Source organism: Bubalus bubalis, chromosome 11, assembly GCF_019923935.1.
Source record: "Bubalus bubalis isolate 160015118507 breed Murrah chromosome 11, NDDB_SH_1, whole genome shotgun sequence".
Taxonomy (NCBI): domain Eukaryota; kingdom Metazoa; phylum Chordata; class Mammalia; order Artiodactyla; family Bovidae; genus Bubalus; species Bubalus bubalis.
In genome coordinates, this window is record NC_059167.1 from 92051516 (window position 1) to 92066506 (window position 14991).

The window sequence follows — 14991 nt, forward strand, 5'->3', positions numbered from 1 at the left end:
TGATTCCAGCTTGTGCTTCATCCAGCCCAGCATTTCTCACGGTTTACTCTGCATATAAGTTAAATAAGCAGGGTGACAATATACAGCCTTGATGTACTTCTTATTCTTATTTGGAACCAGTCTGTTGTTCCATGTCCAGTTCTAACTGTGGCTTCCTGACCTGCATACAGATTTCTCAAGAGGCAGGTCAGGTGGTCTGGTATTCCCATCGCTTTCAGAATTTTCCACAGTTTGTTGTGATCCACACAGTCAAAGGCTTTGGCATACTCAATAAAGCAGAAATAGATGTTTTTTCGGGAACTCTCTTGCTTTTTTGATGATCCAGCGGATGTTGGCAATTTGATCTCTGGTTCCTCTGCCTTTTCTAAATCCAGCTTGAACACCTGTAAGTTCATGGTTCACGTATTTTTGAAGCCTGGCTTGGAGAGTTTTGAGCATTACTTTACTAGTGTGTGAGATGAGTGCAATTGTGCGGTAGTTTGAGCATTCTCTGGCATTGACTTTCTTTGGAATTGGAATGAAAACTGACCTTTTCCAGTCCTGTGGCCACTGCTGAGTTTTCCAAATTTGCTGGCATATTGAGTGCAGCACTTTCACAGCTTCATCTTTCAGGATTTGAAATAGCCCAACTGGAATTCCATCACCTCCACTAGCTTTGTTTGTAGTGATGCTTCCTAAGGCCCACTTGACTTCGCATTCCAGGATGTGTGGTTCTAGGTGACTGATCACACCATCATGAATATCTGGGTCATGAAGATCTTTTTGGTATAGTTCTTTAGTGTATTCTTGCCACCTCTTCTTAATATCTTTTCCTTCTGTTAGGTCCATACCATCTCTGCCCTTTATTGTGCCCATCTTTGCATGAAATGATCCCTTTGTATCTCTAATTTTCTTGAAGAGATCTCTAGTCTTTCCCATTCTATTGTTTTCCTCTATTTCTTTGCACTGATCACTGAGGAAGGCTTTCTTATCTCTCTTTGCTATTCTTTGGAACTCTGCATTCAAATGGGTATATCTTTCCTTTTCTCCTTTGCCTTTCACTTCTTTTCTTTTCACAGCTATTTGTAAGGCCTCTCAGACAGCCATTTTGCTTTTTTGCATTTCTTTTTCTTGGGAATGGTCTTGATCCCTGTCTCCTGTACAATGTCATGAACCTCCATCCATAGTTCATCAGGCACTGTGTCTATCAGATCTAGTCCCTAAATCTATTTGTCACTTGCACTGTATAATCGTAAGGGATTTGATTTAGGTCATGCCTGAACAGTCTAGTGGTTTTTACTTTCTTTAAGTCTGGAATTTGGCAATAAGGAGTTCATGATCTGAGCCACAGTCAGCTCCCAGTCTTGTTATTGCTGACTGTATAGAGCTTCTCCACCTTTGGCTGCAAAGAATATAATCAATCTGATTTTGGTGTTGACCATCTGGTGATGTCTTTAGTGCCAACCTTTTAGAAACGAAAAGTTGGAAGTCAGTTGAATAGCTCTCAAAATGAACTGGTTGAGTAGTCTACAATCCATCTTTCCAGTGGACTGCATTTGGGCATTAAAATAGTGATGTGAATCTGTTTGTTGATGTGAGAAGATGTTCATGACATAGCCTTAAGTAACAAGAGCAGATTATGTAACAGCGATTTTATTTACATTTTAAAAAGTGCACACGCACGCATGTGTGTGTGTGTGTACCCAAAGGAAAGAAAGCGAAGCATTTGGAGGACACACACTGAATGTTAACACTGCTTCCCTATGAGTGGTGAAATTAAGGATAATTATCTTTTGTGCTAAATACTTTCCCTGAATATTTGCAATGAGTTAAAACAGGAAAATACTAAACTTTCATTGGAGATACAATGGCCATGGATAGGATAATAACATACCAAGGTGCGTGTGATAACGGTGTGCTTAGCTGAGGGGGACACTAGGCTCTTTGGCTGTAAGAAGTCCCTGCATTATAGCTGAATTAATAATGGCTAAAATGTTTGCTTTTGTCATATGGCCGGCACTCTGCTGAGAACTTTACACACATTAATTTGTTCATTTACAGGTCACAACAACCCTTCCCTGTTTCATTCTTTTTAATCACATTTACCACTTTCGATACTCAACAGTTTACTTATGTCCTTCACTAGAATGTAAACCTTCTGTGGGCAGGGCTATTTGTTAGTTATGGTCACTTCTGGATCCCTAGTACCTATGGCAGTGGCTGGCATCTTAGCTAGTATTCAAATGAATAAATGAACAACCTTATGACATAATAACTAGTACTTGAAGGCGGGAGGAGAAGGGGATGACAGAGGATGAGATGGTTGGATGGCATCACTGACTTGATGGACACGAGTCTGAGTAAGCTCCGGGAGCTGGTAATGGACAGGGAAGCCTGGTGTGCTGCAGTCCATGGGGTCGCCAAGAGTCAGACACGACTGAGCAACTGAACTGAACTGATGCCTTCCTTACAATGAGAACTCTAAACAAGACTCAGCAATTTGCCCCAAATCACACAGCTACAAAGGAGCAGAGCCCAGTTTCTCTCAACCCAGATCTACATGATAATCTGGTTCTAACCCACTCTCATCAATTACAACAAATCCTTGAATAAAAGCATCCTCCTCCTGCCCCCACATGCAGTCAGTCCATGGGAGAAACAATGAGATGTCACGTAAGAACTTGCAAGTGTGGTTTCCTTCTGTTAAATTGGTAATATCTTCACATAATAGATAATGTTCTATCATCTGCAGGGGTCATCATAACAGGCATGCTATTATTCAGATCAAAAACAGAAGGAACTTGGCCTAGAAACCTAATCATTCACTAAATGAAGAAAAAAACAGAGCCTGGAAAAGGGTCTTAAGTTTGTTGTTTTTTTTTTAATTGTGAGTGTAAAAATTTGTACTGAATAAATAAAACCCCCAATGGACAAGGATTTTTCTCAGGGAAAAATCCTCAGGGCTGATGCCAGGAGAAAGTACTTGGAGTAGCAAACCCAAATATTTGGGCCCATGGCTAGCCATGGCAGTTTAATAATGCTGGCCATTAAGGTCTTCCACATAACCTGCCTTGATCACCAAACGATCCTTAAACTCACACAGAGCTTCCCATGTGGAAATCTGTCAGCTCTCCTGAGCATGTGGGACCTGAGAGGAGTATGAGTGGCCAACACTGACCATGGTGGGAGACTGCAGGTTCTAGAGCTCAGGGGCCTGGAGAGGGAGTCCTCTGACCAGAGGTGTATGCTCTCTAGCCCCTTTGGCAATTTAATTGTTCACTATAGATTAAGGGATTGACATTCTAAATTATTAATGAGTCTTCTGTGGGCTTGATTAATGGGGGTGAATCTCTATGGACCTGTCAACCTTTGAGAGCTCTGACCAATCCACTTCCTAGGTCTTCTGTGGGAAAACCAGCCCTGAATTGTAATGACAATGCTAACTCAGAAAAACCACCCTTCCCCCTTTACACACACATACACATACACCCGAACACATACACACACAGACATGAAATATACACAACATACTGATGCACACATGAGCACACTCACACACACAAACATACACCCATCAGCCTGTCCGAGGCCCTGTTTGGCCACATAGTCCCCAAATGACATCATGGTCTCCTCTTCCCGATAACTGCAAATTCATGGAGTTGAAAAATATAAAATACTCCTTCAAATGTGCTTGTATTTCTCCATCTCTGCTGACTGCCAACTTATCAAAGGTTGTTTGCTGTTGCTTTTCAGTCGTGCCCAACTCTTTGCGACCCCATGAACTACAGCACACCAGGATTCCCTGTCCTTCACCATCTCCCAGAGTTGGCTCAAACTCATACCATTGAGTCAGTGATGCCATCCAACCATCTCATCCTCTGTCACCCCTTTCTCCTCCTGCCCTCAATCTTCCTCAGCATCAGGGTCTTTTCCAATCAGTTGGCTCTTTGTATCAGGTGGCCAAAGTACTGGGGCTTCTAAACAAACTCAATTCAACACAAGCCAGCCCAGGTACAATAGCAGTTTCCCCCACATTTCTGCACAAGGCTGGTCCTAAAGGCAACCAGTCAGCAGTGCTGCTCCCCTAGAAGCAGGAAGTGAGGACCACAGGGTTCCTGGACGGAGTTAAGAGGGAGACAAGGAACACTTTTTCTTCTCTCCCACCTACATCAGGTCCTCTCTGCAGGAGCTGAAAGCTGGCAAAGGCCAGCCCAGGGAGCCTTTATGAAACATACTGTTTAATGCTCACAAACAGAATACCCAAACACGTAAAAAGCCAGTTCTCTGAGACTGCCATTGCCTCACTCCTAATGCCTTACTTCTTGTTAATTCACCCAGAATATAACCTGAAGTCCTTACTTGGCCTTTAAGGCCATTATGAACTGGCCCCCAGCTACTGTCTGGATCTGTAGCATTCTCTCCTCATTGCTGATTCCACTCCAGTCCCATGGCCTCCTTACTGGTCTTTAACACACCCCCATGTGCTGAATCAGGACCTCGATACTCCTGTTCCTTCTGTGGTCAGTAATCTTCCACTGCAGGTATCCACATGACCTGTTCCCTAGCCTGCTAGGTACTTTGTCTATGGACTCTCCAGGCCAGAATACTGGAGTGGGTTGCCATTTCCTACTCCAGGGCATCTTCCCAACCCAGGGATCGAACCCATGTCTCCTAAGTCTCCTGCATTGGAAGGTGGGTTCTTTACCACTAGTGCCACCTGGGAAGCCCTTATTTAGGTCTTTATTCAAATATCACCTGATTAGAGACCCTTTTCTATCATACCTACAATACAGAGCAGTCCCTGCCTCCTATCACTCTCATTCTTTTACCTGGATTTATTTTTCTTCCTAGTTCTTACTCCCCACTGACATACTATGTATGTATTTGAGTGTGTTAGTCACTCAGTCGTGTCTGACTCTTTGCAACCCCGTGAACTATAGCCCTCCAGGCTCTTCTGTCCACGGAATTCTCCAGGCAAAAAACTAGAGTGGGTAGCCATTCCCTTCTCCAGGGGATCTTTCTGACCCAGGGATCAAACCTGGGTCTCCTGCATTACAGGCAGATTCTTTACTGTTTGAGCCACCAGGGATGCATGTATGTATTTATTGTCCACTAAAATATAAACTCCTTGAAAGCAAGGATTTTGTCTGATTTGATGACTGCCAACTGCTCCTTAAAGTGCCGAGCATGCAGTAAGATTCTTTGTGGTGTTGAGACAGCCCAACATGAAGTCTGGGAGCTTGGGTTAGTTTGAAAAAGGATTTTCCATCATTAGCTAGTTGTACAGAAACCCACAAAAGGGAAGATACTAAGGCGATTCTAAAACCATTCTAAGAAGTAATGGCCAAATTCATCTTGGGAAGTATTCTCTGGTTTAGGGAATTGCTTTTAATGGGGCTTTTAGTTCTTCAAAGAAAGGCCTAAAGTCTGGGCAGGATAGAAGAGGCTGAGACAGGAGGGCACAGTTTTGTTCTCAGTTTATTATAAAAGATGTCTATATTGGTAAGAGAAGTGTTTTTTAGTTTTATGTTTTCTAGTTCCATTGGCTGATCTGAGAAAAACAAAGCTTGAATAGAAGCTAGAAACTTTGAGAACAAAATGGAATGGAGAGGTCTTGTCTGTTCAGTACGTCTGAAAGGCCAGGCTAAAGGAGTTCAGACGGCGGCTCCTGGCAACATGGGATGCTTCACAATCAGTTTTACTTTGCATTATTATCTAAGAAGAAATTTCCCTTATTAACTCCAAGTCTTCAACAAAACCTATGTTAACTGCTACCAATGTCAGCCTTGTGTTAGCACTGCCTTAAGGAATCAATGGAGATTGTGTCAATGTTCTCTATTGTGAAAGTCAAAAGGGACCAGGGACGCATGAAGAAGAGGTGGCTAGAGGTGGTGGAGGGGAATTTGGAGGGCAGAGATGTCAACAAGGAGAAAGCAATGATTTGGAGAAATTCTTGGAAATTTGGAATCAGAATCAAAATTTCTTACAATCAATATGACATCCGTGTTTGGATAGTAAAGGACAAGGGACTTGGAGAAAATTAAAGATTTAGGGACTTTGGGGTCCTTAAAGTGAATTCAGCATCACAGAGTTTAGACTTTAATCTCAGCGTTTAGCTACTTTTAAAACTTTATCTCACCACAGAAACCTGTTTATTAAATAAACTATTATACGGAATCCAGATCCAAACTGAGCCACTGTGATGGAAAGGAGTAGGGGTTTGAATTTATGCCCACTTGGCTTTCCTACTGTTGTCCTCAGGCCCCTCTGGGGAATCCCAGCACCCCAGGAATACAGCTTAAAAACCATGGATCTGGAACTGAAAGCAAGAATATGCTCTTTAAAATTTCAGATGGTTGATCTTTCAGCCTGACTCTCAGTGCTCATTTCCTGCTAAGCAGTATGTCTGTTAGCCAGCTATTACTGATTAGGTATTCTCCCTTCTCTTGAACCAAATTCCTCAATCCTGGGACTTCTCCCCACTGGTCCTGGTGTAAAACTCAAAATAAGCCTAATTCCTTCCATAAAACAGCCCTTCAAGTCTCTGGCTTCCTAGGTGGTGCAGTGGTAAAGAATCCACCTGCCAAGCAGGAGATGAAGGAGGTAAGGATTCAACCCTTGGGTTGGGAAGATCCACTGGAGAAGGAAATGGTAACCCACTCCAGTATTCTCCCTTGTAAAATCCCATAGACAGAGGAGCCTGGTGGGCTACAGTCCATGGATTCACAAAAGAATTGGACACGACTTATGGACTAAACAGCAGCAAGTCTTTGAAGAACTCATATTTCCTTCTTAACTTGTCTTTGTTCCAGGTTAAACATTTTCAACCCTCCAACTATCCTCAAGCAATTCTTACAGTGCATATACTATTTGGGCACCTGAAGTTACTGATATTGATTAGAGAAAATGAACTCAATATTGACAGAGTTAAGACCAAAACAGGGGCACGTAAAAGCGGAGCACAACCACACACACTCTAGGGGTAGAAAAGCAAAATGAGAGATGCCATTTGTCTAATGTGAAAACTACAGAAAATATGTGCCCCTGCCTACACCCCTGCCCACTGTGGAGGGGGCTGGAAAGCAGGTCCCACTTCATTCAGCTCAAGGATGAGCCCTTGATCACTGCCTAGCAGTCACTGAATTAGGGACATGGGGCATGGCTACTGGCAGGAGAGGCACTCAGCTCTCATTACTATTACTCGTGAAACACCCCCAGCAGTTGGGCTCTGGAATTCAGGACAGTAATTGCCTAGCATGGGTTCATTCCCACTCATCTTCATTGACCACCTGTGTATCCACATAGTTACTGATCCTTGCCTAATGTCATGGAAATCTATTAACTAAAAAGAAGTGATATTCTGTAACCATGGATTGATCAGTTCTTTTGGAGCAAGCTGTATCAGTCTGTCAGCATAATTTAGTAATAATCATTAGATTTATCTTTGGTAGAGCCTGTAGGGGGCAGGGAGGTAAGTTTGAACAATTAGGGCTAGTTTCACAGCTAGAAAGTACATGACCAGCTCAATATGAGAGCCCCCCTCCTCCACACCAAACTCCCTGAAACAAAACTTGGGCTTCCTGCTACCCAGGTGCTTCACACACACCCTGATGGTGCATGTTTTGAGGCTTGGAGATGAGTGCGCGCTGTGCATCCCACTCACGGGTGGACAAGGACACCTGCGCTTGATGTATAGGAGGACCCTTTCAGTGCTGACCCTTCCTCTGTGCAGCTGGATTGTCTTCTTGGCCTGTGATAAAGCTCTTCCGTGAGCATAAACTGAGTCCTGTGAGTTCTTTCAGCAATTAAATAGTTGAGATGATTAATGGGTAATGAACACAGCAAGGGTGAGAAGGGACCTCAGATACTGGCCCTTCTGAGGCCCGAAAGATGCTTCTGATGGGAGAGTGTTCGTTTTCAGCACTGAAAGCACAGTTTTGTAAGTGAGTGTGATGAAGTACAAGACAATTCTGTTGGACACTAGGGAAGCACTTCTATAAAAACAACAGGGACATATTCCGGTTTGCTCCAGCAGAAAAATACTTCTAATTTTGACAAAGAATATATCCAGCAGAGTTGCCAGGTGCAAAGAGATAGAGAAGGACCACAGGGTTCATCCTCATCTTGTAATCTTTCTTCCACACACTCCTCTCTTTCGGCCCTGTATCTGTTAGAGGCAACACTATGTTTTCATGCATGTGGTTTCACTTTTTTTATTTTGCACAAATAGAATATTATACATACTTTTGAATCCTAAATAAGCTCAATGGTATTGAAGAAAGAATTAAAGTATCCCATGTCTGCTGTGAGTAGGACAGCACTGATAACAAAAGAAAGGCTTGGGAAGGAAGTCAATTCAGGAGGGAAGAGAAAGTGGATGTATGAATAAATATGTGTGTATATATGTATATTCATATGTGCATGTGTGGTGTGCATATGAGTATGCATAGACACGTAATTTTCATGTACAATGTATATGTAGAAAAATGATCTGTGATTAAAAATGAAACAAAATATAATCATTTTATTCTTCTAGCTTTGGATGCAAGCTATATCTAAATCCATGCTCTGCTCCCTGCCAGCTGCGGCTATGAACAAGTTAGTTAACTGCTCTGAGACTGGTTTCCTCATCCATAAAACGGGAATTTTTATTGTGCAACGACCTGATGAGCATTAAGACTATATATTGACCATCAACAGATTGGAATTCCAGAGGAGATATTTGGACAGAAATTTGCTGCCTTCCTTTCCTCTCGCTGAGAATCTGTGTTGTGTGAAGAACGCAAAGGGAGCTCAGAGAGTAAAGGGCCAAGGAGGAGGATGTGGGGGAAACAGCATTAGCTTCACTCTACTTGTCTGCATGGGACCAGTCCCCTAGGAACCACCGCCTGTCGGTTAACAGACAAAGGCAGCTAAACCATGAGCTCCCAACCCCAGTGTCCTCCCTGCCAGCATTCACTTGCTACAGGGTCAGAGATAGGGGCCCCCTTACCGGGGATGCGGTGGAAGGTCGCCACAGAGGGTCTCTGGCATCCTCGTCAGGACGTTGTTAGCTAAAAATACTGGGCTGTTTCACGTGCTTATTAACCTTTTGTTTACAATTATCCTGAGAAAAAGGCATCACTTTAAAGCATCTGAGTTGCCCTGAGTCATGACGTAGAGGGGCTGAGTCACGATTTGATCCTAGCTCCTCCCATTACTACCCGGCTTCCGCCGTAAGACCGGAGCTGCTTCCATCTTGACGGCGGGCGCTGCTGGCGTCCTGTCCGCCTCCCCGTGGCTCCCCTGAGTGCTCCAGCAGCTGCGTTAGAGGGTGCTCGGGCTGCTGTCAGCTGTATCAGGCACCTGTGTTTCTTGTGTCCTTTGAGGGGTTTCTTGTGGCCACAAGAGCCTTCAAGGAACACAACCTGGAAAGGTAGGGAAGGGAATTTAGTGTCCCCCGAGGTCTCCAGGGGCAGTGCTCACCCAGCTCGGTGGGACAAGAGTGCTTACACGTTAACCTCTGGCATGTTCCTAGTGGTTTCGGAGGGTGCCCCCAACACGGGCAAGCCCCAGGTGTCCACACTGTAATAACCCACCCGTAAAACATGTCCTCTAGACGCTCTTGCCTCTTCCTTTCTCACTTTCCCCACTTCTCTCCTGTGCTTCCTAGAATTGCGTCCTATGTAAATAACTTGTACTAAATCTTTATCTCTTCGGTCTACTTTTGGAGGAATCCAAACTGAGTCCAATTCTAAAATCCACTTGGTTGCTGCTCCTTTTGTTATTGTTTTTAATTACACTATATTCCCACCCCCAAAAGTAATAATGACCATGAGTTGCTGATTAGTCAGAACCTGATTATCATTTTAAGGCTTGTTAAAAAGGAAGACAGAGTTTCCCACAAAGCAGCACGTTAATCCTTGTTTTCATTAACTATCCTTCTTGCCAGCAGTTGCCCTAATTTCAAAGCAGGATGAGGAAGGCTTTGAAGTCACTGTTAATGTAGTTATACACCCAATTTGGCTTTTCCAGCTATTAAACAATAGATTTTAGGGTATGTACCAAAAGTAGGACAGTATTTCTTGATATAAGAAAACAATTGAATTCGTAATGTTAAAGAAATCTACAAGTACAATCAAAGTATTTGTCTTGTGGAGAACAGGAGCAATCATCTCAACATGCATTTTATATTTATCAGCTCTACACATACATATTTTAGGAAGATTTTGAGAGATTTCAATATATCTTAAAATGACCAACCATTTTATTTTTAGCAAAAAGAGATTCTCAGTTTCTGGTAGTTGTCTGTAACTATAGGCTGAAAATGTTTAGATTTTAAAGCTTACATGTGTAAATTCTCACATGAAAATGAGTGGCAGTACCACCCACTGCAGTGTGGTGACTCTTTATCCGCAGTCTGTCCCGTCCAGAGACGCCAGGCTCGCAAGTCACATGTAATAAGTTCACATAACATGTTATGTTTTATAGACTCTAACCATTTATTTAACAAAAAGGAAATCCCTAACATCTAGCGTTTTTCTACATTTAAAATTTCAGGGAAAAGAGACTCATGTTCTACAGTATATAATGGTTACAAAAGAGTTCATTATCAGCTTAGAATGGTTAAAACATTTTCTCTACTGATTAGGACTCAGCATTCTTTAGTGAAGTGAGGTGACATATGTCTTATGGAAAAAGTAGTTGTTTCTTGTCGGAGGAGATATATTACCAGCACAACCTTCCCTTCACTCAGGAAGGGACACAGAGCTGTCCCTCGAGGATTTCTTTCACCAGCGACATAGGTGGGAGTCCATTTCACTGTTTCGATTCCCAAGTCAGGTATAAATCCTTTTCACTTAGGGAAGAACTCAAACATATATAAACTGAAGGGCAGAGGTTGCTTTTTCCATCTTCTCCTCACACGACACTCTAGGTTTCTCCTCACATGAAAACTCAAGGTTTTCTTGGTGGTTTGGCTCTCGTGTTGATCACCGTGCATGAAGCTATCATTGGAGCAAGTGTTTTTTGAATGCTGTATTCAAATGTTTTGAATGCTGTCTAGCACCCACAGGAGAGAACAACAGAGCACCCCCCTCCTCCAAAATTTGAATTTTGCTCTTGGAAACTCTGAAAGCCCACGATCACTTTTGCCTTGCAGAATCGGGGGGCTCTATCCCCAGGTGCAAAGTACATTTTCCAGGTTTCTCCAGGGCAAAGGCAGGGTGGACGCCCTCATTAAACCTGTGCCTGATGATGAAGAGCATCTGTCCAGTCTCAGCGTTTATAAACAGCAGCCTCTGGGTGGTGTAGTCCAGCAGGATGCCCACTCTGGCGGGACGCTCAGTCACGTGGACATCGCTCACAATGCCACTGTAGAAAAATGTGTATCTGAAATGGAACAGAATGGGAAGTGAAAACTTTGGAAATCTTGAACGACGATAAAGAAAATCACCTGGAGACAACCAATTTTGCAATTATTGATCTCAGTTCACAATAAGGAGTTGCAGTAACATTGCCCCAAATACCTTAGCCAGATCCCTCCTAGATGCTAACATGCATAGCTCTTGCCAACAGACGAGCGTTTTTTAATCATTTTGCTACTTCTACATTAGGAGGCAGGCCCAGAATAACCAACATATGCCTCCCTTGTGATTTTTCTCCACATTTTAATTCTTTCCCAGCTGCCCACATGTTTTAACTACCGCATTCATGGTGTGTCATTCTTTTGAATAAAACTCCTTCGAGGCTGCCATGTATTGTAAAAAGGACTGCAGGCTCGCCTTCCATAAAATGCATTAATTTTACTGTTTAAAAATTTTGTAAGTAACTTATATAAGGGCCTTAATGAAGTTTAAGAAATATGTCGTTATTTCTGTCCAACTTCATCCTTTGTACAATGCCCCTGCCCCAAACCAACTTTCCTTTTCATCTTCTCCATGTTTTCTGCAGCCTTACAGCCAAGGGGGGTTACCTCTGATTTCTCTCTTAAGTTCAGATACATTCAGTTCACCATGTTTTCACTGGGCACATGTGTATGTCCCACACTTTGTTAGACCTCAGCACCTCTGGCTGATATGAAGGACCACAGCATACTGTCCTTGCCTTCAAGGAAACCCATACTCTACTGAACTAGAAGGAAAACTTTATGACTTTAGCATAGGCTGGGGCTCAGACTCCAGCTCCGGGCACAGATGGGGAAAGTGTTTTCTGACACATTTCATGGACTTGGTTTGGTTGTGAAAGGAAAGGTTCAAGGACAGGTTGGGAGTGAGAAATTGCTGAACAGAAAAAGCGAAACTGCTCTGTGCAAAAGAGTAACATAAGGTGGAAGTTTTCTCCTGGCGATCTTAGAGGCTGGGGCCCTGAAAGCAGGAGAAGAGAAGAGCTGAGGGACAGGTGTGTGGTCTGTGGATCTGACAGGTCTGAGGGTGGGAGTGACACTGGACAGACTGGGGCCATAGAACCTGCATACAAGGCAGAGAAGGACCTTGAAGACTTGCAGCGTCTCTCTTAAACGCCTAGAAGCTTGAGCGCAGGGAATGGCAAGTTGGCAACTTCCTTGCCGAACGAAGCTCATTCAAAAGGGCAGAGGTTTACGGGGATGGAAGGTGAGCAAGACTTCCACAATGATAAAGGACCTATTCAGTGCCTTGCCAATGTGAAATATGGCAGAACACTATGAAATTTTAGAACCTGTAAAGCACACAGAGGTTGTGAGTGGCAATGAGGGGAATAGCAGTGTAGCTGGCGTTCTTACAGAAGGCTTGGGGAGCAGATGGGTGCATGTTCAGCCAAAGAAAGGTCAGGACTGGATAAGAGGGGAAAGGGTGAGGTGATCCAAGCTGTGGGGGCAGCAGAGGCAATGATGAGGTGGCAGAATAAACCTGTATGTCATGTGCTTGACCAGTCAGGAGGGGACATGTGAATGACTTTGAGAGTATTACCTGGATAGGTAAGTCAGAGGCCAGGCTCTATACTGGCCTGCCCTGTCTAATATAGTAGTCAAGAGGCACATATGGCCACTTACATTAGAATTAAGTAAAATTCAAAATGCAGTTCATCAGTCTTGCTAACCACATTCCAAGTGCTCAATAGCCACATCTACCGTTTTTCTAGTTTTTCAGAATGTGTGACTGGACAGGGCTGATCAAGAGGGTTCTGAATGCCCATCTGAGCTATTTCCCTACCCTGCTTGGAAGATCCCCAGGGCCTACAGGCCCAGCCCCAGTCAGTCCCTGAGCAAGTCGCTACCGTGGAGGGAAAGACATTCCATGGAGCCTTGGACCCAACCATTCTGCAGGGCCTGGAATTCACCCTGTCCTGCTTCTGCTCCATTTCTCACTGAGCACATCACTTCATTCTCCAAGCTGCACTCCAGCCTGAAACAAGGCCTGTCTGTGGCCTGACTCCCTCCCCATCCTTTGGGTTGTTAGTTCTTGTTCAGACAAGGGTCATTCGGAAGCCTGATTCTTGACATCTGCCTGACCCTGGAACTGCCTGGGCGAGGGTCCCTACCTGTGTAGCCCACCCTGGTGCATCTCACTGCTGGCTGAGAATGAGCCCAGACTCCTTTCCACCCCGGTGGCTGCTTCCCTCAGGACTCCCATCCCCCAGACTGCTTACATTCTTCCGGGCTTCCCGCCTTCACTGTGGTCCCAGAGTGCTGACCCCACTGTTCATGTTTATAGATTTCTTTAGCAAAAAATGAAGGGACATGATGTAAATGACGGTTTAGAAACTTTCGCAGTGGTGACACTTAGAATGGCTTGGAGTTAGAGACCAGAAGAAGGGCACAGGCCCGGGGGCCGTGGGAGAAACTGGTAAGGTGAAGCCCTGAACCAGAGGAGTAAGTTAGCACAGACAGGAAGAAATGCAACTGATTCTTTCTCCTTAAGGCTCTTCATTTCTCCTATCCCACCATGACATCTTACACCAGATGCAAGTAGAATCAAGAGTAATATTGCTTCATTTAAATCATGAAGCCAGAAAAATGGAAAAACTCAGGAGGCTCTGCTGTAGCAGCACTCTCAGAGGCCTGAAGGCCAGGGTGCTCTGTTTGGACCGTGGAATGAGGCACTTAAGACCTGACCTCTCTGTGCTGTGATCATACAGGCAGGCGCATCCCTTCTCCCAGAATCTACAGAACCTACCCTGGGTGACAAAAGCCAAAGACCAAAGCTGTTGAACCTGCTGAATGAAATTAACTGTTCTGTTCTCTAGAGTCTAGAACTTTGTTATTGGAGGCTTGCCTTTATGTTCTTAAGGGTTCAGTTGTCTAAGGAAATCTTCATGAAATCAATACCTAGTTCCAACTCTACCGATCATAAACTCTGGGTTTGAATGATTTTTCAACTCTGGGTAGAGGATGGGTCCTCAAGGATCGCACAGCACTGAACATCATTTAATCATAACTGCTCTGATTTGATGGAATGTGACTTTGAAAAGCTCTTGGAGATGGTGTCCTTGTGAACCTTGTCAGGGAATCAAACTCTGTCAAGTAGGATACAGGGAGAGATGTGCAGCGAGAAATATGCAAAATCCAATCTGTGGGCCTTTTTCTGGGAACTTGGAAGCACTGCTTCCTTTTTAAGCATTCCATTTGAATAATGCCTCACATTTGAGTCTTTACAGTTTCAAAGCTCTTCCTTGTACCTGACTTCATGTGACCCTCACAACCCCCAAATGGAGCAGACTAGGTGTCACTGTCCCCTGACAAGACACGAGGCATAGATTAACCAAGACAGATCTGCTCACAGGATTAACCAACTTCTGATAAGTAGTCAATAGGATGCTAGTCAAGAATGGAGCCAGGACTCAAATTAGGTTCCTGGCTCCAGTCTCATGCTCTTTTATTAGACCGTCTTGTGCACATGTTCAGTTCATAGCATGCTTGCCTTATCTCTCTGAGACTAACGCAGGTTTATGGCTTTTTCATATCAACCAATTAGACAATCCTAAGGAGACAGTCTACAACCTGGGGGCCGTTGGCTGCGGCACTTGCACCTGGACAGATGTCTCCTTGAGCAGCAG

General features: G+C 44.0%; 1 protein-coding gene across 1 annotated transcript in view; it reads right to left on the reverse strand.

The window, feature by feature from the left end:
• Positions 1–10439: 10439 nt before the first annotated feature.
• CMYA5 (cardiomyopathy associated 5) overlaps positions 10440–14991 on the reverse strand; it is a 99238-nt gene continuing 94686 nt past the window's right edge. Inside the window, exon 13 of the mRNA XM_045162135.1 lies at positions 10440–11349. Within this exon, the coding sequence (XP_045018070.1) occupies positions 11103–11349 (247 nt within the window). The 3' untranslated portion in view covers positions 10440–11102. The remainder of the gene's footprint in view (positions 11350–14991) is intronic.